This window comes from Pongo pygmaeus, chromosome 23, assembly GCF_028885625.2.
Source record: "Pongo pygmaeus isolate AG05252 chromosome 23, NHGRI_mPonPyg2-v2.0_pri, whole genome shotgun sequence".
NCBI classification, from domain to species: Eukaryota; Metazoa; Chordata; class Mammalia; order Primates; family Hominidae; genus Pongo; species Pongo pygmaeus.
In genome coordinates, this window is record NC_085931.1 from 28,580,507 (window position 1) to 28,607,714 (window position 27,208).

At 47.8% G+C, this 27,208-nt stretch overlaps 1 protein-coding gene across 5 annotated transcripts; it reads left to right on the forward strand.

Annotated features, from left to right (window-relative positions):
• Nucleotides 1–26,846, forward strand: USP18 (ubiquitin specific peptidase 18). 5 transcript variants are annotated; one of them, XM_063662764.1, is made up of 12 exons: nucleotides 112–394; nucleotides 2,440–2,700; nucleotides 7,728–7,990; nucleotides 10,365–10,461; nucleotides 11,309–11,454; nucleotides 16,783–16,862; nucleotides 17,409–17,555; nucleotides 19,334–19,429; nucleotides 20,232–20,399; nucleotides 22,639–22,770; nucleotides 23,287–23,336; nucleotides 26,221–26,846. In XM_063662764.1, exons 3-12 carry the CDS (start codon nucleotides 7,834–7,836, stop codon nucleotides 26,264–26,266), a joined length of 1,119 nt encoding a protein of 372 aa, XP_063518834.1. In that variant the 5' UTR covers nucleotides 112–394; nucleotides 2,440–2,700; nucleotides 7,728–7,833; the 3' UTR covers nucleotides 26,267–26,846. The 5 variants fall into 5 exon arrangements, with proteins under 5 accessions (XP_054326153.1, XP_063518835.1, XP_063518834.1 ...); XM_054470178.2 differs by lacking the exon at nucleotides 2,440–2,700 and having other exon boundaries at nucleotides 1–394; XM_054470181.2 differs by lacking the exons at nucleotides 112–394; nucleotides 2,440–2,700 and adding an exon at nucleotides 1,588–1,837.
• Nucleotides 26,847–27,208: the final 362 nt, after the last annotated feature.

Below are 27,208 nucleotides of genomic sequence, written 5' to 3' on the forward strand. Positions count from 1 at the left end.
GGAGGCGGAGTTTGCAGTGAACCGAGACAGCGCAACCGCACTCCAACCTGGAAGACAGAATGAGACTCCGTCTCTTAAAAAAAAAAAAAAAAAAAAAAAAAAGCGAGCGCTGGAAGTCTGGAGCAGGTGCGCGGCTGCAACGGCAGCCGCGGGAAGCTCGGGCGGGCAGGGTTTCCCGGCACGCTGGCGCCCGGCTCCGGCTCCGGCTCCGGGCGCAGAGGCCGCTGTAAGTTTCGCTTTCCATTCAGTGGAAAACGAAAGCTGGGCGGGGTGCCGCGAGCGTGTGGCTAGACCAAGGCGGGCCCGGAGCGGAACTTCGGCCCCAGCTCGGTCCGGGGCTCAGTCCTGGCGTGGAACTCAGCAGCGGAGGCTGGACGCTTGCGTGGCGCTTGAGGTAAGTTTGAGGCTCATTTTGGAAGTTTTCTTTCTAGCACAGACATCCAACTCTGCTCCTATGCCAGTCAGATAATTAAGGAATTATATTATCTGACTATAATATAATTATAGTCAGATAATTATTAATTATTTATATTAAGGAATATAAATAATTCCTTAATATCATAATTGTGCTCTGCAAATTATGATAGTGATCTGTATTTACTACGTGCATATATTGGGCCAGTGAATTTTTTTCTAAGCTAATATAGTTCTTTGGACTTTTGACATGACTTTGTGTTTAATTGAAACAAAAAAAGAAATTGCAGAAGTGTTGTAAGCTTGTAAAAAAAATTCAAACAATGCAGACAAATGTGTCAGTATCATTTTTGTTTGTACCTTATAAGAAATGTTTCTATGTACAAGTCTTTAAAATCGTTTCGAACTTGCTTTGTCCACTGAGTATATTATGTGTTAGTGGCATTAAAAATAAAACAAAAAACTGATTCTGCCTGGCACCGTGGCTCACGCCTGTAATCCCAGCACTTTGGGAGATAGAGGAGGGTGGATCACCTGAGGTCCGGAGTTCCAGACCAACATGGAGAAACCCCGTCTCTACTAAAAATACAAAATCAGCCGGGCGTGGTGGCGCATGCCTGTAATCCCAGCTACTTGGGAGGCTGAGGCAGGAGAATCGCCTGAGCCCGGGAGGGGAGGTTGCGGTGAGCTGAGATCGCACCATTGACTCCAGCCTGGGCGACAGAGCGAAACTGTCTCAAACAAACAAAAAAACCTGATACATAGTATGGGAAGTACATTGTTTAAACAATGCATGGAGATTTAAGTTGTTTCCAGTTTTTACTGGCACAGATACGGCAATGAATATCATTTTATGTATACACTCGTACAAATATATCGGTGGAAAATTCCTAGAAGTGGAATGGCTGGGTCAGTGGGCATTCATATTGAGAAATTGGAAGGATGTTGTCAAACTCTGCAAATCAGAGTATTTTAGTCTTAACCTCTCTTCTTCCCCCACCCCCCCTTTTCCTTGGAAGAAAGCTAAATTTAGACTTTTAAACACAAAACTCCATTTTGAGACCCCTGAAAATCTGGGTTCAAAGTGTTTGAAAATTAAAGCAGAGGCTTTAATTTGTACTTATTTAGGTATAATTTGTACTTTAAAGTTGTTCCAGAAAACAAGGCAAATACCGAAAAGCATTTCATCTGAAGTTTCTTTCTGGTATTGTACAGAGTTGGATGGAGAGTGAATGCAGGTTACTGATGTGTTTGCAGGAACAACACGGGAGGGAGAGTAACACAGGTGCACGGCTTCATCTTGATTTATCAAAGAACTTGCTTTTGGACTGTTAAAAAATGTGTTGCACAGTTCTGACACTTTTACACAATGATGAGCTTACAAAGGGGAAAATGCTTTAACATAAACATAGTTTCAAAGAAGGTAAGTCCTAGTTCTTCCACATGAGCTGGTGTTTTTTTTTTTTTTTTTGAGAGAGAGTAGTCCCAAAATTTCCCTATTATGTGGTTTTTCATCCAAAGTGTTGTAATCCGAGTGTTCTAACCCGCATATTACGATTACTCAAGAAATGCAAAATAGGCCGGGCGCGGTGGCTCACGCCTGTAATCCCAGCACTTTGGGAGGCCGAGGCGGGCGGATCACAAAGTCAGGAGATCAAGACCATCCTGGCTAACACAGTGCAAACCCGTCTACTAAAAATAAAAAATATTAGCTGGGCGTGGTGGCAGGTGCCTGTAGTCCCAGCTACTCAGGAGGCTGAGGCAGGAGAATGGCCTGAACCTGGGAGGCGGAGCTTGCAGTGAGCCAAGATCGGGCCACTGCACTCCAGCCTGGGCAACAGAGGGAGACTCCGTCTCAAAAAAATAAAAATAAAAATAAAAATAAAAGAAAGAAAAAAATGCAAAATAATGTGAACACGTCATTGAGACTGCAGTCTACAACTGTGGTTGCCATAATGGGGTGGGTCGGAAGACACCGAGGCTGCTTGAATCATGTTCCCAGCAGGTTAATTTTGTTCCTTTTAGGGCATCTAAATGTTGGAGTTGGCTTTCCTGGCAGAGAGTCCAGTTGTGAGTGGAGTATTGGGTGGAGGCCCCACCCTCCCCAGGTTTTCTGCAGCGTGTTCCTGGCTCTTCTGGGGCTTCTCTGAGGACCCCGATTTGTCCTGGGGCTACTTTAGAGGTGGGCCTGGGCCAGTTCCTTCCGACGCTCACCTCTCCCTGAAGCTTAAGGATAACATTTCGGGAAGATCATGAGAGAACGTGAACCAGAAAAAAAAAATTCAGGTAGGGTGGGAGCTAAGTTAGTTTAGTATTTGGGTTTTTTCGTTTTGTTTTGTTTGAGACGGAGTCTCAAACAAAGACCTGGCGCCTGGCCTGGAGGTCTTTTTTTGAGTCAGTGGTTTAGCTTGAAAATCCCCTTCCTTGGAATCAGCCCACGCTGTTTTCTCTGGTGGATGCTTATTGCCCCTGCTAACTTCGGCCGCGGTCTCTCTGCTCGCCTTGCCCTCCCCATCCTCCTTAGACCTTTTAAGCTTCACTTTCCTTTCCTTGCTGCCCCACCTCCCTGTCTCACCAGTGTGATCTGCCCTGAAAGGCTGCTGTATTTTCTGTTTCCCTTTGGGACCGAGCCTGCTCAAATGATCTGCTCCATGAGGTTTTACTGCTATATCCTACTGAAGTATCCGGGAGGTCTTGGCGGAGTAGAGGACAACATCTTGGAAAATGCAGGCTGGAACCTTTCTGCTCTCTTTCATCAGCTTTCTCTCAATGATGAGCTCGAAATCCTCTTTCTTGCTGATGGAATTGTCTGCTGTCATCATTTCAGTTGAGTCCTCCTAGGCTGGGCCTTGTAAGAGGAATAACTGTTTATAACTATTGAAAGTCAATATTTACTAAGAAAAAGAGGTTGTTGTTATCTGAGCCATTCAACACGAATTTAAGAATATATTCCAGGCGTGAGCCACCGCGCCCAGGCTGGGCGCGGTGGCTCACGCCTGTAATCCCAGCACTTTGGGAGGCCGAGATGGGTGGATCACCTGAGGTCAGGAGTTCAAGACCAGCCTAGCCAACATGGTGAAACCCTGTCTCTACTAAAAATACAAAAATTAGCCATGCGTGGTGGCACACACCTGTAGTTCCAGCTATTTGGGACACTAAGGCAGGGGAATTGCTTGAACCCGGGAGGCAGAGGTTGCAGTGAGCTGAGATTGTAGCACTGCACTCCAGCCTGGGTAAAAAGAGTGAAATTCCATCTCAAAAAAAAAAAGGAGACAGGGTCTTGCCCTGTTGCCCAGGCTGGAGTGCCATGGCACGATCATAACTCACTGTGGCCTCAAACTCCTGGGCTCAACTGATTCTCCTGCCTCAGTCTCTCAAGTAGCTGGGACTACAGGAACATGCCACCATGCCAGGCTAGTTTTATTTTTATTTTTAGAAACAGGGTCTTGCTATGTTACCTAGACTGGTCTTGAACTCCTGGCTTCAAGCTATCCTCTTGCCTCAGCCAACCAAAGTGCTGGGATTGCAGGTGTGAGCTGCCATGCCGGGCTTTCTATTCTCTATTTCTAGGAGATAAGCTTTTTGAGTTTTCACATGTGAGTGTGAACATGTGGTATTTATCTTTCTGTGCCTAGGTTATTCCACTTAACATAATGTACACCAGACTCATCCGTGTTGATGGGAATTACAGGATTTCATTCTCTTGTAATGGCTGAATAACATCCCATCGTGTGTATATAGTCCACATGTTCTTTATCCATTCCTCTTTTGATAGACACTTAGGTTGATTCCGTATCTCAGGTATTATGAGTAGTGCTGCAATAAACATGAGAGTGCAGATATCTCTTCAACATACTGATTTCCTTTCCTTTGGATATATATTCAACAGTGGCATTACTAGATCATGTGGTTTATCTATTTTTAGGTTTTTAAGGAATCTCCATACTGTTTTCCATAATGGCTCTACTAATTTACACTCCCACCAATGATTTGGTTGAGTTTATTCCTCACTCTGAGCAGCATGTTAGCTGGACTTAAACCCCGTCCAGCTTGTCTACATCTGGCCCATCACTTGCCAGTGGGAAAGGCACTTACTTCTTTGTTTCTCAGTTTTCTTATGTGTCAAATGGAAATAAAACAGTAATTAATTCACATGGCTGTGTAAGGATAAATAAGACAGTACATATAAAAGGCTTTCACCTTTTATAAGAAATAGTGCTTAGATGTTACCCATCATTATTATATTTCATCTTATTTATTTATTTAGATACAAGGTCTCATTTGTTGCCCAGGCTGGAGTGCAGTGGCACAATCATAGTTCACTGCAGCCTCAAACTCCTGGCCTCAAGTGATCCTCCTCCTTCACCCTTCTCAGTATTTGGGGCCACAGGCGTGCACCACTATGCCCATCTAAATTTTTTTGGTATTTTTTTTGTAGAGATGGAGGTCTCAGTATGTTACCCGGGCTGGTCTTGAACTCCTGAGCCCAAGTGATCCTCCCACTTCAGCCTCCGAAACTGCTGGGATTACAGGCCTGACCCACCATGCCAGGCCTCATCTCTATATCTTTAGGGTTAGTCACTGGCACCTTAATTTGTTCATTTGGTGATGTCATGTTTCTCTGATTGATCTTGATCCTAATGGCTGTGTGTCAATGTCTGTGCATTGACATAGGTACCTAAGCCAGTCTTCATTGCCTGGCTTTGTTTGGGCTCATCTTTCATCAGGAAACCCATACGATATTAAGGAGAGGTTGATTGGTCAGGACCCTAAGCCCATGACTGCTTCAGCTGTTGTAGTGCTAGGGGGTGCTCTAAGCCCAGGATCACTGTGGTTGGAATTTTTTGGCCACTGAGGCTGACACAGCCCTGGGTTACGCCTGAAGGCCATGGCTGCCAAGACTGGCACAGCACTGGGGCAGGACCCACAGCTGTGATGGCGTGCCTGCTGTTGCTGAGGTTATTCAGTGGCCCAGGGCCACTGTAGTTGTCAGGTGGTGATGTGGGCCAGATCCCCAGTCCCTGTTACTGGGGCTGTGGGTTCTCATCTGGCACTAGGGTGGGGTGAGATCTGCCTGTGGGTACTGGTCTAGTATCAGGGTAATGAGGCTCTGCCCAGTACTGGGTTTTACTGTAGTGAGCCTAGTCCTGGTGACAGGTGACAGCGTGCTGGCAGCCCTCACAGCCCTCGCTTGCTCTCAGCGCCTCCTCGGCCTTGGCACTTACTCTGGCCACACTAGAGGAGCCCTTCAGCCAGCTGCTGCACTGTGGGAGCCCCTTCCTGGGCTGGCCGAGGCTGGAGTGGGCTCCCTCACCTTGCGGGGAGGTGTGGAGGGAGAAGCAGGGGCGGGAACCGGGGCTGCAGGCGGCGCTTGTGGGCCAGCGCCAGTTCCGGGTGGGCGTGGGCTCAGCGGCCCGCACTCCGAGCGGCCTGCCGGCCTGCAAGCCCAGTGCAGTGAGGGGCTTAGCACCTGGGCCAGCAGCTGCTGTGCTCGATTTCTCGCCGGGCCTTAGCTGCCTCCTCGCAGGGCAGGGCTCCGGACCTGCAGCCCGCCATGCCTGAGCCTCCCCTGCCCCTGCACTGCCATGGGCTCCTGCGGCCGAAGCCTCCCCGACAAGCGCCGCTCCCTGCTCTATGGCGCCCAGTCCCATCGACCGCCCAAGGGCTGAGGAGTGCGGGTGCACGGTGCAGGACTGGCAGGCAGCTCCACCTGCGGCCTGGTGCGGGATCCACTGGGTGAAGCCAGCTGGGCTCCTGAGTCTGGTGGGGACTTGGAGAATCTTTATGTCTAGCTAAGGGATTGTAAATACACCAATGGGCAGTCTGTATCTAGCTCAAGGTTTGTAAACACACCAATCAGCACCCTATGTCTAGCTCAGGGTTTGTGAATGCACCAATCAACACTCTGTATCTAGCTACTCTGGTGGGGACTTGGAGAACGTTTATGTCTAGCTAAGGGATTGTAAATACACCAATTGGCAGTCTGTATCTAGCTCAAGGTTTGTAAACATACCAATCAGCACCCTGTGTCTAGCTCAGGGTTTGTGAATGCACCAATCGACCCTCTGTATCTAGCTACTCTGGTGGAGACTTGGAGAACCTTTGTGTCCACACTCTGTATCTAGCTAATCTAGTGGGGACTTAGAGAAGTTTTGTGTCTAGCTCAGGGATTGTAAATGCACCCATCAGCACCCTGTCAAAAGAGACCAATCAGCTCTCTGTAAAACAGACCAATTGGCTCTCTGTAAAATGGACCAATCAGCAGGATGTGGGTGGGGCCAGATAAGAGAATAAAAGCAGGCTGCCTGCGCTAGCAGTGGCCATCCGCTCAGGTTCTCTTCCATGATGTGGAAGCTTTGTTCTTTCATTCTTTGCAATAAATCCTGTTACTGCTCGCTCTTTGGGTCCGCACTGCCTTTATGAGCTGTAACACTCACCGTGAAGATCCGCAGCTTCACTCCTGAGCCAGCAAGACCACAAACCCACCAGAAGGAAGAAACTCCAAACACATCGGAACATCAGAAGGAACAAACTCCGGATACACGGCCTTTAAGAACTGTAACACTCACCGCGAGGGTCCGCGGCTTCATTCTTGAAGTCAGTGAGACCAAGAATGCACCAATTCCAGACACACTGGGTTCCAAGGCAAAGTCCTCCGCTTACCTCTTCTTCCCCCCAAGCAAATGCTGTCTCTTTTCACGCGGCTGTGCTGGGTTGGGGGAGGGTACATGGGTACCCCTATGGCTACTGAGGCTGACCCAATATTGGGTCACACCCAGAATCCATGCCATGAGACCAGCCCAGCACCAGGATGTGCCTAAGGCCTGCAGGTGCTACAACCTGCCTGCAGGTAAGGTTTATCTGACTGCTGCAGCCGGCTGGCAGTGATGTGGGCCAGAACACCAGGCTGTCCTGCCAGGGCCGCAGGTCCCCTTGGGTGTTGGGCGGGTTGAGAGGCTTCCCCTGTGTGCCAGCCTGGCATCGGGGGCTGAGGGTTCCTGCTTAGTGCTGGCTTTTACTGGTGGGCCTGGTCCTGGGTTGTAAAGCAAAGTCCTATGCGTGCTTCCCTGTCTTTTCCCAAGAGGGTGCTCCCGGTTAGGATTTGGCAGTCTGCTTTGAGGACGAATGGAAACGCCTGGGACCCAGGGTAGGAGATGTGTAGCTTAGCTGTCATTTCCAGCCTAGAGCTCTATGAGTCAGTCTCCCCAAACATTTATCTCCCTCTAAGACCTGCTCTTTGGCATCAGAACAGATTACATGAATACACATTCCTCCTCCTCTAATCCTTACCTACCCGCATTGTATTTTCACAGAGATTCCATCGTGCCTGGCTCCCATAAGCGCTTGCTGGAAGTGAAGTCGTGCTGTCCTGAACGCGGGCCAGGCAGCTTTGGCCTGGGGGTTTTGGAGTGATCACGAATGAGCAAGGCGTTTGGGCTCCTGAGACAAACCTGTCAGTCCATCCTGGCTGAGTCTCCGCAGTCCCCGGCAGATCTTGAAGAAAAGAAGGAAGAAGACAGCAACATGAAGAGAGAGCAGCCCAGAGAGCGTCCCAGGGCCTGGGACTACCCTCATGGTCATTAGACCCCTCCCGTTTTCCTCCTCTTGACTGCATGTCACCCCCTCCGCTCTGAAGTAGCAGAGCTTTGCGTTTGATGGCTCATGGTTTCCGGTGCCTGAGTTTCTGCATCTTTTAGATGGGGATACAGCCTGGGCCATAGTGAACCCCTATATGTAAAAAAACAAAAACAAGGTCGGGCGCGGTGGCTCACGCCTGTAATCCCAGCAGTTTGGGAGGCCGAGGCAAGTGGATCATGAGGTCAGGAGTTTAAGACCAGCCTGGCCAAAATGGTGAAACCCCGTCTCTACTAAAAATACAAAAATTAGCCGGGCGCAGTGGCAGGTGCCTGTAATCCCAGCTACTTAGGAGGCTGAGGCAGGAGAATTGCTTGAACCTGGGCGGCAGAGGTTGCAGTGAGTTGAGATCACGCCACTGCACTCCAGCCTGGGTGACAGAGTGAGACTCTGTCTCAAACAAAAAAATAAACAAAAAAAATGGGGGTAATAATAGTACCAAGCACATAGGGTTGTTGGGAGGATTAAATGGGGTCATCTGTGGGAACTGCTTTAAGCCAGTGCTGGGCATCTAGAGGCACTTAGCATTAGTTCCCGTCTTTACTGCTACCTTATTCGGGTCTGTCTGGAAGCAGTGTGCTCCTGATAGTCTGGGAGCAGAAATCTGTGCTCACCTGCGACCCCAGATTGTTATTTTCTTACTGTCGTGTCTCATAAGCCAAAGCCCTTTCCCCAAGAATCCTGAGATTAGTGGTACTTCCTCCCTCTTAAATTGCTTACCTTGTGGGGTCTGCTGAGCCTAAGGTTGGGTTGGAAAAGAGGAGGTTGGTTGGTAGGGGTCAGACAAATGTTATCTTTTGTTTTTCTCGTATTCTTGTAAGTTCCTTCTGCCTTTCAGCCTCTCAGGGTGACACTGGATTAGGCGAATCTTCCCCAAAGTTACCTTCTGATTTATTTCCTGCCTCCCTGTAGTGGGGACTGGGCAGAGTCCTCTCCACTGGAGTCCGATATAGACAAACTGGGGAGTCCCTCTTATCCCTGAGCCCCACAGATGCACATTTGGACTTAGCTCCGTGGAGAACGATTTGAATGAGAGGAAGCCATATTCTCAGTTATGCTTTCTCTAATGTTTCTTTTTCTCTCCCAACAATTGCTCATACTACTCATTTGGCAGTAAGTAATATATACTTTTGGTGACATCTCACTTTTCCTAATGGACTATATTAAAACTTTTCTTGTTATCGAACTCTTTTTTTTTGTTGTTGTTGTTGTGAGATGGAGTTTTGCTGTGTCACCTAGGCTGGAGTGCAGTGGCACGATCTTGGCTCACTGCAACCTCTGCCTGCCAGGTTCAAGCAGTTCTCCTTCAGCCTCCCGAGTAGCTGGGATTACAGGCGTGCACCACCACACCTGGCTAATTTTTGTATTTTTAGTAAATATGAGGTTTCACCATGTAGGCCAGGCTGGTATTGAACTCCTGACCTCAGGTGGTCTTCCCGTCTCGGCCTCCCAAAGTGCTGGGATTACAGGTGTGAGCCACTGTGCTTGGCCCTTGTGATAGAGCTTTTTAAAGGTTCATGTTTGATATCTTCTCTCTGATTTGTTTGCAAGCTGAGTGAACACATCGTAGTTGAGAGACTTTACAGGACTTCATGTCCTTAGTAGCTTTAAGAAAAACGTTAGATTTTTGTCAACTTTTTTTTTTTTTTTTTTTTTTTGAGACAGAATTCCACTCTTGTTGCCCAGGCTGGAGTGCAGTGGCGCGATCTTGGCTCACTGCAACCTCTGCCTTCTGGGTTCAAGCAATTCTTCTGCCTCAGCCTCCCAAGGAGCTGGGATTACAGGCACCTGTCATGACACCCGGCTGATTTTTGGATTTTTTTTTTTTTTTTTTTTTTTTTTTGAGACGGAGGCTCGCTCTGTCGCCCAGGCTGGAGTGCAGTGGTGAGATCTTGGCTCACTACAAGCTCCACCTCCCAAGTTCACACCATTCTCCTGCCTCCTGAGTAGCTGAGACTACAGGCGCCCACCACCACGCCCAGCTAATTTTTTTTGCATTTTTAGTAGAGACGGGCTTTCACTGTGTTAGCCAGGATGGTCTCGATCTCCTGACCTCATGATCTGCCCACCTTGGCCTCCCAAAGTGCTGGGATTACAGGCGCGAGCCACCGCGCCTGGCTGATTTTTGGATTTTTTTTGTAGAGACACGGTTTTACCATGTTGGCCAGGCTGGTCTTGAACTCTCGACCTCAGGTGATCCGCCCACCTCAGCCTCCCAAAGTACTGGAATTACAGGCGTGAGCCACCATGCCCAGCCTTGTCAACTTCTTTACCTAGGCCTTGCCTTCAGCTTTTTTTTTCTCTTCCCCTTATAGGCCTGGTTGGTTTACACAACATTGGACAGACCTGCTGCCTTAACTCCTTGATTCAGGTATTTGTAATGAATGTGGACTTCGCCAGGATATTGAAGAGGTAAGACTGTTCTTCAGGCTGATAAGCGTTTGTATTATTTCTTTTTTCTTTTTTTTGAGATGGAGTCTCGCTCTTTTGCCCAGGCTGGAGTGCAGTGGTGCGATCTTGGCTCACTGCAAGCTCTGCCTCCCGGGTTCAAGCGATTCTCCTGCTTCAGCCTCCCGAGTAGCTGGGACTAGCCCGCCACCATGCCTGGCTAATTTTTTTTGTATTTTTAATAGAGACGGGGTTTCACCATGTTAGCCAGGATGGTCTCGATCTCCTGACCTCGTGATCCACCCACCTCAGCCTCCCAAAGTGCTGGGATTACAGGCGTGAGCCACTGCACCCAGCCTGTATTATTTCATTTTTAATATATTCCGTTATTCACAGTGACTTGGACTTTTTGAGACCTTCTCTCAAAAGCTGGCAGAGGAAAGACTGGCTTCTGCATATTCTGGCCTACACATTATTTCTAAAACTTCTTAGGTTGGTCTGGGGTGCGGCCCAGGTATCGGTACTTTTTTTTTTTTTTTTTTTTTTTAAGATGAAGCCTCGCATGATTGCTGGGCAGGGTGCAGAGGGGCCAAGGCAGCAGTCGTGCTGATCCCCCTCTCTAGAGGGTCCCCTGTAGAGTAGATTCACTCATATGGTGCTGCTCAACCTTGACAACACATTGAAATAATCTGAGGAACTGAAAAATTCTGGTAACTGCCCGTGCCCCGCACCCCCTGACCCAGAATTCTGGTTTAATTTGTATGGGAGTGGCCTGGATATGAAGATTTGCAATTTCTCCCAAGTGATTCCAGTGTGCACCTAGCTTTGAGAACTACATGTAAGGAGGTTTCTGGCTGTTCTTGTGTGGCAGGATCACGGTGCCCAGGGGAGCTGATGAGCAGAGGAGAAGCGTCCCTTTCCAGATGCTTCTGCTGCTGGAGAAGATGCAGGACAGCCGGCAGAAAGCAGTGCGGCCCCTGGAGCTGGCCTACTGCCTGCAGAAGTACAATGTGCCCCGTAAGATACCCTCCCACTGGGCTCCTGGCTGCTGATCCAAAGGGGGTGGGAAGCTTAGAGAGAGAGTGAAGAGAGGAACTAATGGGCAGTGAAGCAACAAGAAGGAAGTTAGGTAGCCTGGACCCCTCAGATAATAGAGACATTTGCGTAAGAGGCACACATCTTTGGAGGTGCAGAATTGATATTATTTATGGACATTTACTTCCGTACCTACCCTTTTTCTGCCTCTCAGTAGAGTAAGTGAAGGCATCTCCTCCAAGCTTATTCCACCACGGTTAGGGAACTGCAGGAAAACAGAATAAAGGAATAAAAAAGAGAAAACGTGTTCTACAAAATAATTCACAAATAGGTTAGGTGTTTTTTTTTTTTAGATAGCTATATTGAGATGTGCATCACATACTGTAAAATTCATCCATTTAAAAACATACAATTCAAAGGTTTGTAGTGTATTCACAGAGTTATGCCTCCATCATCACAATCTAATTTCATAACATTTTCATCACCCCCAAAAGAAATCCCACACTTACAGGTTTTCCCTTGTGTCTAATACATTGCTTTTCTCTTGCTGCTTTGAGAATTGTCTTTAACTTTTGAAATTGATGACGATGTGTCTTGATGTGGGTTGCTTTAGATCAGTCTTATTGGTGTCCTTTGGGCTTCCTGGATGTGGATTTCTATTTCCTTCCCTGGGTTGGGAAGTTTTCAGTCATTATAGGTATGTGTTGCTTACCAACAGAGATATGTTCTGAAAATGCATCAGAAGGTGAATTTGTCATTGTGTGGACATCATGGAGTGGACTTACACAAACTTAAATGGGACAGCCTACTACACAGCTAGGCTGCATGCTATGGCCACTATGGTAATGTGGTCTGCCATTGACTGAAATGTTGATCTCCAACTCGTGACTGTTATTTCTTTGGATAAGCTTTCTGTCTCTCCTCACTCTCCTCCTTCTGGGACTCTGATAATGCCTATTTTGGTCTGCTTGATGTCCCCTAACTCTCTTAAGATATCTTCACTCTTTTTCATTCTTTTTCATTTTTGCTCCTCTGAATGATTTCCAGTGACCTATCTTCTAGTTTGCTAATCCTTTCTTCTGCTTGATTTAGTCTGTTGAGCTTCTCTTTTGAGCTCTTATTTCAGTTATTGTATTCTTCAGCTCTATTATTTCTTTTGAACTTTTTTCTGTCTCTTTGCTGAAATTCTTACTTTGTTCATGCATTGCTGTCCTAGACATGGTAAGCATCTTCATGATCATTATTTTGAATTGTCTGTAAGGTAAGTCACTTATCTTCATTTCACTGGGGGCATTTTCTGGAGATTTATCTTGTTCTTTTGCTTGGAACATATTTCTCTGTTCTTCATTGTTCTTGATTCTCTGTTATTTTCTGTACTTTAGTTAAGAAAAATACCTCTCCCAGGCCGGGCGCGGTGGCTCACGCCTGTAATCCCAGCACTTTGGGAGGCCGAGGCGGGCAGATCACGAGGTCAGGAGATGGAGACCATCCTGGCTAACATGGTGAAACCCCGTCTCTACTAAAAATACAAAAAATTAGCCGGGCGTGGTGGCGGGCGCCTGTAGTCCCAGCTACTCGGGAGGCTGAGGCGGGAGAATGGCGTGAACCCAGGAGGCAGAGCTTGCAGTGAGCCAAGATCGCACCACTGCACTCCAGCCTGGGTGACAGAGTGAGACTCCGTCTCAAAAAAAAAAAAAAAAAGAAAAATACCTCTCCTAGTCTTGTCCCACTGGCCTTGTATAAGAGACGAACTTACCAATTAGCCCTGCCAGACACTTGGAGCGCCTCTTGACCCTTTGTGTTGTCCAAACTGTCATCTATGTTCTTAGCGGCCCTCAGGAGATTAGAGTGTGTCAAGTCCTGTCAGTGGCCCAGACAGGGGAAATAGAAACCAGCCACTTGAGGTGCAGCTGGAGACGTTGGGGCATTAAATGTGTGTTCCAGTTTATTCTATCCTCAGGGAAAAGCTGGGAGTGTGAGTTTATCCGCCACTTGCTCTGCAAAATGCTGGACAGAGGATCTGTGGCAAGTGCCTGACTTGTGTTTAAACTGCACACTCTTTCATGCATTGTTTTACTCTTTGTCACCCCCAGGGGCCTAGCGAATGCTGGCTGCTCTCTGCTTAGAGACGGACAGGTTAGTTGGAAGCTTGACGCTATCTGTCGAGCAAACCAATGGGAGCAGCTGTGGAGGTGCTCACCTGCCTGTTCAGGGTCTCAGATGAGCAGTGGTTTCCTGGTCTGTCAGCTCCTAGATGCATGGAAACCCCAGGGCAGCAGCTGCACTGTGCAGACAAACTCCTTCTAGGGAGAAAGTGGGAGCCGGGCCTTTTTGCCTGTTCACGCTGCACTGGGCCTGGGGGGGATGTTCTTTGGTGTCTGTGCCCCTGTGGGACTCACAAATACAGAGCCTTGTCAGCTCCCAAAGCTCGGTGACTGAGGAGCTAGACCTTCATTTGAGAGGGGTAAATGTTGTGTACTCAATGTGTGAAGTTAGAGACCTGATTTATCGTAGAGCAGGGGGTGGGAGAAGGCATGGGACTTGCCCACAGGCCTGTCCTGACTCCTGGAAATCTATTGTTTACCTGCCTCATTGGCTCCAAGTGCAGACCAGTTATTAATAGAAGCCCATCCCTCGGGCAACAGCTAGGAGAGCCCACAGACATATCCTTCCAGGGAGAAACTAGGAGCCTGGCATTTCTGCCTGTTTGCTCTGTGCTGAGCACAGGAGCACAGCTGCTGGAAGTGATCACGTGCCCATTTAAAACTGCCTCTTTGCCCTCTGTGGTCGCAGAGGATTCATAACTGCTGACCCATGTCTGCTCCCAGAGCTAGGTGACCTAGCAGCCACTAGGGTTAGTGGGAACTGCAAAAGCTGGGGCTGCCTATGTGTGGTCCAAACCCTCCCCTCTCCAGGAGAAAGCTGGCAGTAGGGATTCCTTCCTCACAGTAAGGTACTGTGTCTAGGGTGGGGCTTGTAGAGCGAGTGTGTCTCAGCTTTTCCAACCCATTGCGATGTGGGTATTCTCCCCATTGCCCCCTGTGCAGGCCTCTCTCAGCTAGTTTCTGGGTTTCTTTTTCAGAGGGAGTTGATCTGTGTGTAGATGAGAGTTTTACCGTGTGTCCATGGGAGAAGGGAGCACCAGGAGCCTCCTCCTCTACCATCTCGCTTATGTCACCCTCTGTGATTCTTTTTATACATAGTTGAATTTGATTCACTAATATTTTGTTGAGGAATTTTGCATTTATGTTCACAGGAGATACTGGTTTTTAGGTTTTTTTCTTACAATGTTTGTCTGGTTTTGGTGTTAGGATAATGCTGGCGTCAGAGAATGAGTTAGGAAGTGTTCTCTCTGCTTTTGTCTTCTGGAAGAGGTTGTAGGGAATTGGTATAATTTTTCCCATAAATGTTTGGTAGAACCCATCGTTCACTAGTGAACCCACCTGGGTGTAACTGAGTACTCCCATTTTCTAAGAGATCGTTTCATTAGTTTTCTTATTATTTTCTTTTCACTTTTCCTCTTCCCATCCCTCACCCCTCACTGCGGCTGGCCTTGTTTCCTGTTTCCTGTTAGCCCTTTAGAAATGCAAATATCACCTTTCGCCTACCCCTCTCCAGACATTCCCTGCTGGGCAAAAGGAAGAATCCGTAAATGGAGGTAGGCTGATGGAGGTTTGATTGAGAACAGGGCAAGTTCTTCCAGCTGATCTTTCCTGAGACTTGGCAGTAGATTTGCAGCCCAAAGCATACCCACCAGGGAACTCTCCCTGCCAGGGGGTGGCTTCGAAACTTCCACCCTCTAGGGGTTTGTCTTTCACCCACTAGGAAGGCATGGAGAAAGCATGCCCACTTGGCCACTTTTATAATTTACTTCTGCCCAGAAAGGCGCCAACTCAGCTGCTGGGAACTTGATAACTGCCCGGTAGAAAACCGCCATTGCTCACTCCCCCCACCCCCACAACACACCTTATGAAAATGCCCCTCTCTCCTCCAAAGGAGAAATGGCACATTAAAAGGCAGGATGTGTCTTGCTCCTTCCCCCAGGCTGGCTTCAGAATAAATTCACGTTTGTATATAAAACCTTTTGTATCACATTTTTTTTTTTGTATCAGAGTTAGTTGAACTCTACATGCGGTGAGCAGCTCATCAGCTTTTCGGCTGCATGGGTACTGTGTTCAGCTTTCCTTCCGTCCTCAGTCTGGAGAACCTCAATCAACCTAGCTCCAGATTTATGGATTCTTTCTTTTGCCAGCTCTAATCTGCTATTGACCTCCTCTAGTACATTTTTCATTTCAGTTACTGTTCTCCTCAACTCAAGAATTTCTGCTTGGTTCTTTTTTTATAGTTTTTTCTTTATTGATACTTTTTATTTGGTGAGGCAGCATTTTTATAGTTTCTTTTACTTCCTTGACATGGTTTTCTTTATTTCTTTGAACATATTATAACAGCTAAAGTCTTTGTTTAGTAAGGCCAACATCTAGGGCTTCTCAGTGAAAGGTTCTACTGATTGCTGTTTTCCTGTGTGTGGCCATGCTTTTCTGTTTCATCGTATGTCTTGTCTCTTTTGTTGGAAAATGAACATTTTAGATAATGTAAGGTGGCAACACTGGACATCAGAGGTCCCCACAGCAGGGTTTGTTGTTGTTGCTGTTTTATTGTTACTGGGCAGTTCGTGATTCTGTATTCGCCTTCATTGCTTTCTTGCATGTGGCCTTGTGGTCAGCCAGAGGGGAGGGATCGGAGCCCTCTCAGGTCTTACTTGGGCATGCGCCTGGCCTTCTAGATCATCAGGAATGTATCAGTGCTTTTCAAAGTCCCTGTGGACATCTCATTCCCCAGGCTGAGTGCAGTGGTGACATCACAGCTCACCGTAGCCTCAACATCCTGGGCTCAAGTGATCCTCCTGCTTCAGCCTCCCGAGTAGCTCTGACTACAGGCATGCACCACTACTCTCAACTAATTTTTTAAATTTTTTATAGAGATAGAGTCTTGCTATGTTGCCCAGGCTGGTCTCAAACTCCTGAGTTCAAGCGATCCTCTCACCTTGGCCTCCCGAAGTGTTAAGATTATAGGCATGAGCCACTACACCTGGCACTGGAGCTTAAGTTTTAAGAGGCGTTCTCAAAAATCAATACCAAACTTACCGTTCGTTTATTGATCACTTCTTCTGTAGTGCCAACTTAGCCTTGCAGTGGGGTGGAGGGCTAGGAAGAGACAAAGTGATGAGTGTTCATGTGTGTCTAAGTACCAGGGCATGAGAAACAACTCTGAAGACCTCACTAATTGGCTGTTCCTTTTCTCTGTGGCCAGTGTTTGTCCAACATGATGCTGCTCAACTGTACCTCAAACTCTGGAACCTGATGAAGGACCAGATCACTGATGTGCACTTGGTAAGAACCTAGAACAAGAGCACTCGGAAGCTTAAGATGCTGCTCATTTCCCTCATTCAGCTGTTGTTCCTGTAGTGTGCAGAGAAATAAAAGAGTTAATCCCCTGTGATCCCAGCACTTTGGGAGGCCGAGGCGGGCAGATCACGAGGTCAGGAGATCGAGACCATCCTGGCTAACACGGTGAAACCCCGTCTCTACTAAAAATACAAAAAAATTAGCTGGGCGTGGTGGTGGGCGCCTGTAGTCCCAGCTACTCGGGAGGCTGAGGCAGGAGAATGGCGTGAAGCCGGGAGGCGGAGCTTGCAGTGAGCTGAGATCTTGCCACTGCACTCCAGCCTGGGCGACAGAGCAAGACTCCATCTCAAAAAAAAAAAAAAAAAAAAAAGAATCCACATAAAACACTTATCACAGTCTCATAATATTGTTACTGGTATTATTTTGCACCTTTGTGAGGAGCTTCTGTCTCTTGGCTTCACCTTCTGGCAGTTGGCCTGACCTGGCTTATGGTGGTGTTCCCATCTCACCTCTCTGCTCCCCCTCTTGCAGGTGGAGAGGCTGCAGGCCCTGTATATGATCCGGATGAAGGACTCCTTGATTTGCCTTGACTGTGCCATGGAGAGTAGCAGAAACAGCAGCATGCTCACCCTCCCACTTTCTCTTTTTGATGTGGACTCAAAGCCCCTGAAGACACTGGTAAGGGGATTCTCTTGGTATTTGCTGCCCCTGTATGTGTTAGTCCATTTTCTGTTGTTATAACTCAATATCTGAGACCAGGTAATTTATTTCTTACAGTTCTGGAGGCTGGGAAGTCAAGGTTGAGGGGCTGCTCCTGGTGAGGGCCTGCTTGCTGGTGGGGACTCTCAGAGTCCTGAGGCGAGGCAGTGCAGGGCATCACATGGCGAGGGGGCTGACCGTGCTAATGTGCCAGCTCAATTCTCTTTTCCTCTTCGTATGAAGCCACCAGTCCCACTCCCAGGATAACCCATTAACCCATTAACCCATTAATCTATGAGTGGATTAATTCATTTATGAGGGCTGTGCCCTCATGATGCAATAACTCCCCCCACCCCCACCACACCTTTTTTTTTTGGAGACAGAGTCTTCCTCTGTCGCTCAGGCTGAAGTGCAGTGGCGCAAACTCAGCTCACTGCAACCTCCGCCTCTGGTGTTAAGCGATTCTCCTGCCTCAGCCTCCCAAGTAGCTGGGATTACAGGTGCCCACCACCATGCCCAGCTAATTTCTGTATTTTTAGTAGAGATGGGGTTTCACAACGTTGGCCAGGCTGGTCTGAAACTCCTGACTTCAAGTGATCCACCTGCCTCAGCCTCCCTGGGATTACAGGCATGAGCCACCTTGCCCTCCTCAATTATCTCTCAAAGTCCCTGCCTTTCCATACAGCCACATTGGGAATTCAGTTTTAACCCGGGTTTTGGGGAGGACAAACCCTCAAAGCATCGCACCACACAGCACAGTGTGGCCAATTCCCCCTCCCCTCTTTGATCTATCTCTGGCTTCGGAAAAGTCACTTATTTTCATGGCTCTGGCCAATTTCTCCTTTGTTTCGGCAAAAATGTTTTCCCTCCTACCTCCCTTCCCTCATCCTGCTCCCTTAATAGGAGCCCCCTCCTGTTTTGTTCCTCCCGTCAGTAGGTGCCCTTTGAGATCCTGCCAGGTGGACCACACCAGGCCAGGCATTAAGGGGGATATGAGGAGAACCAGGAGAAAAGCTGAAACCCTCAGCTGCAAAGTGTGGGGAGGCTGTACCTGATACAGTTCGGGTCTGTGTCCCTGCCCGAAAATCTCCTGTTGAGTTGTAATCCCCAGTGTTGGAGGTAAAGCCTGGTAGAAGGAGATTGGATCATGCGGGAGGGTTTCTCGTGAATGGTTTGGCACCATCCCCCGTGGTACTGTCTTTGTGACAGTGAGTTCTCATGAGATCTGGTTGTTTAAAAGTGTGGAGCCGGGCTGGGTGTGGTGACTCACGCCCATAATCCCAGCACTTTGGGAGGCTGAGGTGGGCGGATCACCTGAGGTCAGGAGTTTGAGACCAGCCTGGCCAACATGGTAAAACCCTGTCTCTACTAAAAACATAAAAAATTAGCTGGGTGTGGTGGCACAGCCTATAGTCCCAGCTACTTAGGAGGCTGAGGCAGGAGAATCGCTTGACCCCGGGAGGCGGAGGTTGCGGTGAGCCGAGGTCGCGCCCCTGCACTCCAGCTCCCAACTTGGTCTCTCGCACCTACTCCTCCCAGGTAAGACACCTGCTCCTGCTTGGCCTTCCGCCATGATTGGGAGCTTCCTGCTGCCATGCTTCCGGTCAGCCTGCAGAACCATGAGCCAATCAAATTTCTTTTCTTATAAATTACCCAGTCTCAGCTATTGTCTCACAGCAGTGTGAGAACAGATGAATATAGTACTCAAGGTGGGAAATACCAACGCTGCTTTTTCCCTGTTCTCTTGGGTGGGACAGGAGGACGCCCTGCATTGCTTCTTCCAGCCCAGGGAGTTATCAAGAAAAAGCAAGTGCTTCTGTGAGAACTGTGGGAAGAAGACCCATAGGAAACAGGTACTCATTCCCTAAATCCCTCGGTGCATATGGGGGATTTGTTCCAGGACCCCTGCTTTTACCAAAATACACACACACTCAAGTCACACCCAGTCGGCCCTGTGGAACCCACGTATAGGAAAAGTCAGTCCCTCATGTATGCGATTGTGCATCTGGGATACTGTATTTTTGATGAGCATTTGGTTGCAGATGTGGAACTCGTGCCTATGGGGGAGGGCAGACTGTATTTATTTACAACAATTTGTGTATAAGTGGACCCACACAGTCCAAACCCGTGCTGTTCAGGGGTCATCTGTCCTTCACTAGTCTGGGGTTGCCCCCTGTGGATTTCCTGATAGAATCATCAGAGGCCCCCGAGGACACCCGGCAGTGGGTGAGAAAGGGAATCTGGGTCTGGCTAGTATCTGGGACGCTGGGGTTCTGATATCCAGAGCCATGGATGTGGCTTCTCATGGTCGCATCACTGAGAGGGCCTGCAGGAGGGGGCCTGAGAGCAGCCAGCAGGGCGTTTCCCTCGGGGCAAGACCAGCTCCCTGGAGCAGACGCGGTGGCTCCCTGGGTCCTGGTACCTGTGCAGAGCCCCGTGCCCTTGTGCCTGTTGTGGGGGGCCACACGGTGGTCGAATAGCCAAGTTTTGCATTATTCTCAGAGGAGCTCAGCAGATTCAGTGAACAGGTGCCTTGAACTCCGTGATGTCACCCTGCTCCCCTCTTTTTGGGAAGAACACGTTGCTAGCCCTGACATTTCTCTGACTCTCTCATTCCAAGTGGACTTTATCTCCAGAGCGATTTTGTTTTTTCAGGTCTTGAAGCTGACCCATTTTCCCCAGACCCTGACAATCCACCTCATGCGATTCTCCATCAGGAATTCACAGACGAGAAAGATCTGCCACTCCCTGTACTTCCCCCAGAGCTTGGATTTCAGTCAGGTCCTTCCAACGAAGCAAGAGTCTTGTGATGCTGAGGAGCAGGTGGGATGATCCCGACCTCCTTGCCATCCTGCTTCTCCCCAGATGCCACGTCCTTTCCGTTTTCCCTTCCTTCACTCCCAGTCTGCTAGGAGCCACCTGTTCCTCAGAGACTGTCCCCAGCCTCAAAAGACTTTCTTCTTTCTGAATATTGGATTTGTGTTCATATGCCTCACAGCACTGAGGGACAGAATCCAGAATTCAGTAGGCTCCTTTGGAAGTAACGTGGAATACATAGAAATGCATAGGCAAACATGTCATTGTGGGTTCTTAGTACCAACCAAACTTTCTTCTTCAGATGGCGTGTGCCCACTTTGAGAATAATCATAAAGTAGCCAGTTGACTGGACCACATTTAATCAGAGTAAAGTTTAATTTACTTGTCCTGAGATAATAACTCATTGAGAGATTCTGAGAAAAAAAGAGACACAAGGCCAGGTGATGTGGCTCATGCCTGTGATCCCATACCTCGAAAGGCTGAGGCAGGAGGATTGCTTGAGCCCAGGAGTTCGAGACCAGCTTCGGCAACATAATGAGACCCCCGTCTCTCAAAAAAAAAAAAAAAAAAAAGAAAAGAAAAAAATTGGCTGGGTGTGGTAGCACAAACCTTTATTCCCAGCTACTTGGGAGGCTGAGTGGGAGGATCACTTGAGCCCAGGAGTTTGAGGCTGCAGTGAGCTATGATCTATCATTGTACTCCAGCCTGGGTGACAGCGCAAGACACTGTCTCTAAAAACAAAACAAGAAAAACTAAAAAAAAAAAAAAAAAAAAAAAAAAGACAAATATCTTTTTTCCATAGATTTGAAATGCTACATAGCAAATTTTGTATTCCCATATGTACAGGTCTATTTTTGGAGTGTCTCTTCTGTTTTATTGGTCTGTTTGGCTATTTATGCCAAATAATAATTAGAAAATTAAGGCCTGATAATACGTTACAATAGCTCCTATTATATGATTTCTTTAGCTACTTAGGCCGTATACATTTCATAGGATTCTCTTTTTCTTTCCTTCTAGTTCTTTTTATTTCTACCTGCAGATTCTGCCCGATGAAGTATATTTAAAATTGTTTTTCACTTAAAAAAGACTTTTTTGGCTGGATGCAGTGGGTCACGCCTGTAATCCCAGCTCTTTGGGAGGCCAAGAGGATTGCTGGAGTCCAGGAGTCGAGCCCAGCTGGACCACAAAGCAAGACTCAACCTTTGCAACAACAACAACAAAGACTTTGTTATGGAACATTACAAATAGATACCAAAGTGTGTAGTGAAGGAAGAGTTAGACAGTGAATCCTCGGCTATAACAGTTACCAAAACTCATGGCAGGTCTTGCTTTTCCTATAACCCACCCTCTTGTTTCACCCAACCCTGTACTGGATTTTTTTGAAGCAAATCATACTATTTCATTTATAAACACTTCATTATGTATCCCTAAAGAATAAAAGCACTCAAAAGATAATCATCTCCATCTTGCAATTCCTTAATAGCATCAAATATCTGGTCAACGTTCAGACTTCCTGACTGTTGTATAATCTATGTGTTTTGTTTGACGCTAGATCCAAACAACGCCTACACTTGCATTTGGTTAAGTTTCTTTCTTAAGTTCCTTTTAGATTTCCGCTCATTTTCTTTTCCTTGCAGTTGATTTGGTTGAATATTTTTTTCAAATGCCAGCACTGGCTGGTTGGTATCATTTAACATGTTCCTGTAACCTTTTTATTTCTTGTAAACTAATATTTAGATACAGATATTGCCCTGCATTTTGTAAAGTTCTGCACAAAGTCTGCAAATGGAAATAGGGATAATTTCAGCCTCCACTGGGGGTGACTCAGCTTTACGTGTGCCGCCCTTGCCCTCTGTCTCCCCTCCCTCTACAAAAGACTTTTTTGGCTGGGTATAGTGGCTCAGGTTAGGGTCATTCCTGAGCTTGTGGAGAAACAGAACTGTGTTCTGATGATCCCCACCCCTCCCAGGGGGAAGTTCCAATCTTGCCTTGGCTTTAGGGGCCTCTCTCGTGACCTCCTGCCTTCCATCTCTTGTGTGCTCTGCCTGTCAAGCTGCTGAGCCTTCGCAGTACAGGATCCACACTCAGGAAAGCCCCTCCTGGAGGGTGCCCACTGGCCGTGGGTCGGGACTGTTTTCTAATATTCTAAAGTCCCAGAGTCGGACCTAGGGTGGGCAGGTATAAGTGTGTGAGGCAGTCGTGTTTGTGGTGGTGGGTGAACTGTCTCGTGCCTGTTTCTTTCCAGCCTGGAGGGCAGTTTGAGCTTTTTGCTGTGATTGCGCACGTGGGAATGGCAGACTCCGGTCATTACTGTGTCTACATCCGGAATGCTGTGGATGGAAAATGGTTCTGCTTCAATGACTCCAATATTTGCTTGGTAAGAAACATCGTCCACAATTGCCTCCTGCCCTGGATTGGCCACCTCTAGCAAATGCTGGGCTCAGGGCTGCATGGGTCTCCGAGATCAAGACACACTGTGGTCCTGCTGTCTGGGTGTGAGGCCTTTGATGAGGGTTCAAGCCTTTTTCGGTCTGAAGTCCCCATGTGGTTTGCACCTCTGTAAGGGTTCAATTCACTTCCCTCCACTTCTAAGTTTTTGGTGCTCTAGGCTCATGCTCTGCAGCTTTCTGCTTTGTGGGAAATGTCTAGAGAGCAAGGAGAGTTAGAAATATGTAAGTTAGGCCTCTGGGATAAGCATGACCAAGTTTAAACACAGGGACAAGGGCGCTAAAAATACTTCATTGCACAAGACATCCTCCTGCTGTTGCTCCAGGCTCTTGGGAGTTGCTAGGGGTGGGCTTGTCTGGAGGATGAGGGGCACACCATAGCATCCTGTCCTCTGTGGGTGCTTGTGTCAGCTGGCTGCTTGACCTCATTTGTTTCTGGCTTCCAGGTGTCCTGGGAAGACATCCAGTGTACCTATGGAAATCCTAACTACCACTGGTAAGAAACGGATTTGGGTAATGGGAGTCTGATGAGCTCACATAGGGTCCTTGGAGCTGCAGGAAATGCCCGTGGATTCCCCTGTTACTAACATGCTGATGGCTGGCTCACTGTCCGCCTCATCTCCAGCACTCACCCCACCACCCCATGCTTGCCTCACACGTCACACTCCAGGAATATTAAAGTACAGGTAGCTGCCAATCAGCCGTGCCCTCCATCTCCCGTTTGCTGTGCACATGCAGTTCCCGGCCGTATTGTCCTCCTCGTTTACCATCTAGGCCAACTCCCCACTCATGTTTTCATACTCATGGCCTTTTCCTATCCTGTGAAGCCTTTGCTGATTCACCCAGATTCGTAGGGGCTTCTTGTATGGTTTTCTTTCTTTTTTTTTTTTTTTTTTTTTTTGACGGAGTCTCGCTCTGTTGCCGGGCTGGAGTGCAGTGGCACAATCTTCGCTCACTGCAACCTCCGCCTCCCAGGTTCAAGCGATTCTCCTGACTCAGCCTCCTGAGTAGCTGGGACTACAGGTGTGTGCCATCAGGCCCAGCTAATTGTTTTTTGTATTTTTAGTAGAGACAGTGTTTCGCCACGTTGGCCAGGATGGTCTCAGTCTCTTGACCTCATGATCTGCCTGCCTCAGCCTCCCAAAGTGCTGGGATTACAGGCATGAGCCACCACACCCGGCCTTCTTATATGCTTTTATTGCATTTGAGCATACCTCTTTTACAGCAAAGATCTTTTTTTTTTAATTTTATTTTTAGAGATGGAGTCTTGCTTTGTTGTCCAGGCTGGAGCACTGTGGTGTGATCATAGCTCACTGCAGCCTTGAACTCCTGGGCACAGGTGATCCTCCCACCTCAGCCTCCTGAATAGCTGGGACTACAGGCATGCACCACCATCCCTGGCATATTTTAAAAAAATGTTTGTAGAGATGAGGTCTCGCTGTGTTGCCAGGCTTGTCTCAAACTACTAGGCTCAAGCCATCCATCCATTTCAGCCTCCCAAAGTGCTTGGATTATAGGCATGAACACCGCGCCTGGCCATCACACTGTTTTTTTTTTTTTTTTTTTGAGATGGATTCTTGCTCTGTCACCCAGGCTGGAGTGCAGTAGTGGGATCCCAGCTCATTGCAAGCTCCGCCTCGTGGGTTCACGCCATTCTCCTGCCTCAGCCTCCCGAGTAGCTGGGACTACAAGCGCCTGCCACCACTCCTGGCTAATTTTTTTATATTTTTAGTAGAGACGGGGTTTCACCGTGTTAACCAGGATGGTCTCGATCTCCTGACCTCGTAATCCGCCCACCTCGGCCTCCCAAAGTGCTGGGATTACAGGTGTGAGCCAATAAATATTTTTATAATCATTAACTACCGAGGAGAAGCTGGAGAGAAAAAAGGTGGATGAAGTTAAAGCAGAGAGACTTTGTAAATTTCTTGGCTGAGCTTTGAGACTGTATATCAGAGATGCTATTTGAGGTGATTTTCAGCTACAGAGATAGGCCTGGTCATTTGACAAATAACGGATTAGGTGAAGCTTGCGTTTGAAATCCTCCTCCTACTTTGCATCTTTCTCTCTCGTTTATTCTGAGCATCCATCTTAGACACCCAATCTTTGTCACTTTGTGGTTGTCATTGATTTCCCTGTTATTGAGATTAGAGATTGGCAGACTTTCTCTGTAAAGGGCTGGAGAGAAAGTACTTCAGACTTTGTGGTCTGTACAGTGTCTGTTATAACCACTTAACTCTGCCCTATAGAGCAAAAGCAGCCGTAGACAGTACATGAGCAGATGAGCATGGCTGGGGTCCAATTACATTTACTTGCAAAAAGAGGCTTGGAGACTGGGTGTGATCTCACACCTTTAATCCCAGCACTTTGGGAGGCCGAGGCAGGAGGATCACTTTAAGCCAGGAGTTCAAGACCAGCCTGGGCAACAAAGCAAGACTCCATCTCTACAAAAAATTAAAAATTATTATAGCTAGGCATGGTGGTACACACCCGTAGTCCTAGCTACTCAGGAAGCTAAAACTGAGGCAGGAGGGTCAGTTGAGCCCAGGAGCACGAGGCTGTGGTGAGCTATTATTGTGCCACTGCGCTCCAGCCTGGTGACAGAGCAAGAACCGGTCTCATCAAAAAATAAACAAAAGGCTGGGCATGGTGGCTCACGCCTGTAATCCCTGCACTTTGGGAGACTGAGGCGGGCAGATCGTGAGGTCAGGAGATTGAGACCATCCTGGCTAACACGGTGAAACCCTGTCTCTACTAAAAATACAAAAAGCTGGGCGTGGTGGTGGGCACCTGTAGTCCTAGCTACTTGGGAGGCTGAGGAGGGAGAATCGTTTGAACCTGGGAGGCAGAGGTTGCAGTGAGCCAAGATTGTGCCACTGCACTCTAGCCTGGGCTACAGGGCAAGACTCCATTTAAAACAAACAAACAAAACATAATGCATATTCTCTCTTATAAATGGGAGCTAAACATGGGGACTCATTGACTTAAAGATGGCAACAACTGGGAACTGCTGGATGGGGAGGGAGAGGAGGGGTGAAAGACTAACTGTTGGGGAGTATGCTCATATCCACATGACAAACCTGCACATGTGCTCAGCTGAATCTAAAAAGTTGAAAGTAGATTTAAAAAACCCCAAGAGGGCTGGATTTGGCTTGTGTGCCCATAGCTTGTTAACCTCCGCTTTAGATATTAACTAATAGAAACGTAGTGCTTATCTTCCCAGGCCACACCTATTTTGTTCCTCTCCGAGGTGATGGATAGATGAAGGCTTAATCCAGCTACCTGGAAGTTTGCTGACGCTTGTCCTGTCATGGATTAATGAAGCATTGTTTTCTGATGAAGATTTCATGCCGCTGTGCTGATGTGTCTTTTCTTCTCTCTAGGCAGGAAACTGCATATCTTCTGGTTTACATGAAGATGGAGTGCTAATGGGTATGCCCAAAACCTTCAGAGATTGACATGCTGTCATTTTCCATTTCCGTTCCTGGATCTACAGAGTCTTCTAAGAGATTTTGCAATGAGGAGAAGCATTGTTTTCAAACTATATAACTGAGCCTTATTTATAATTAGGGATATTATCAAAATATTTAACAATGAGGCCCCTCAGATCCTGATCAGTCAGAATGGATGCTTTCACCAGCGGACCCGGCCATGTGGCTGCTCGGTCCTGGGTGCTCGCTGCTGTGCAAGACATTAGCCCTTTAGTTATGAGCCTGTGCGAACTTCAGGGGTTCCCAGTGGGGAGAGCAGTGGCAGTGGGAGGCATCTGGGGGCCAAAGGTCAGTGGCAGGGGGTATTTCAGTATTTTACAACTGCTGTGACCAGACTTGTATACTGGCTGAATATCAGTGCTGTTTGTAATTTTTCACTTTGAGAACCAACATTAATTCCATATAAATCAAGTGTTTTGTAACTGCTATTCATTTATTCGGCAAATATTTATTGATCATCTCTTCTCCATAAGATACTGTGATAAACACAATCATGAATAAAGTTATTTTCCACAAAAGGACTTTGCCGTTTTAATGGGGGGCAGTAGGGCTTGTGCTACAGGAATTCAAGGGCAAGGGAAGTCACTTCTGTTGTGGGGACCTGGGAGGAGCCTCCAGGCTGGAAAGGGTTAAGGTGGAGGTCTCCGATAGGGGCAGCGTATGCAGTGGACTGGCCGCAAAAGGCCGTGCTCAGCATTCAGACAGCATCACACACTCAGCTTTTCTCTACCAGGGAGGCGGGTGGGGAAGGATAGCGATGGGAAGTCAGGTGGAGCTCAGAATGTGGAGGGGATCCAGTGAGGCTTGGAAGTTTGCACCTGATCTGGTGGGTGGTGAGGAGCACTCAGCTGTGTTCTGCTTACACTGATCTGCTGCTGGG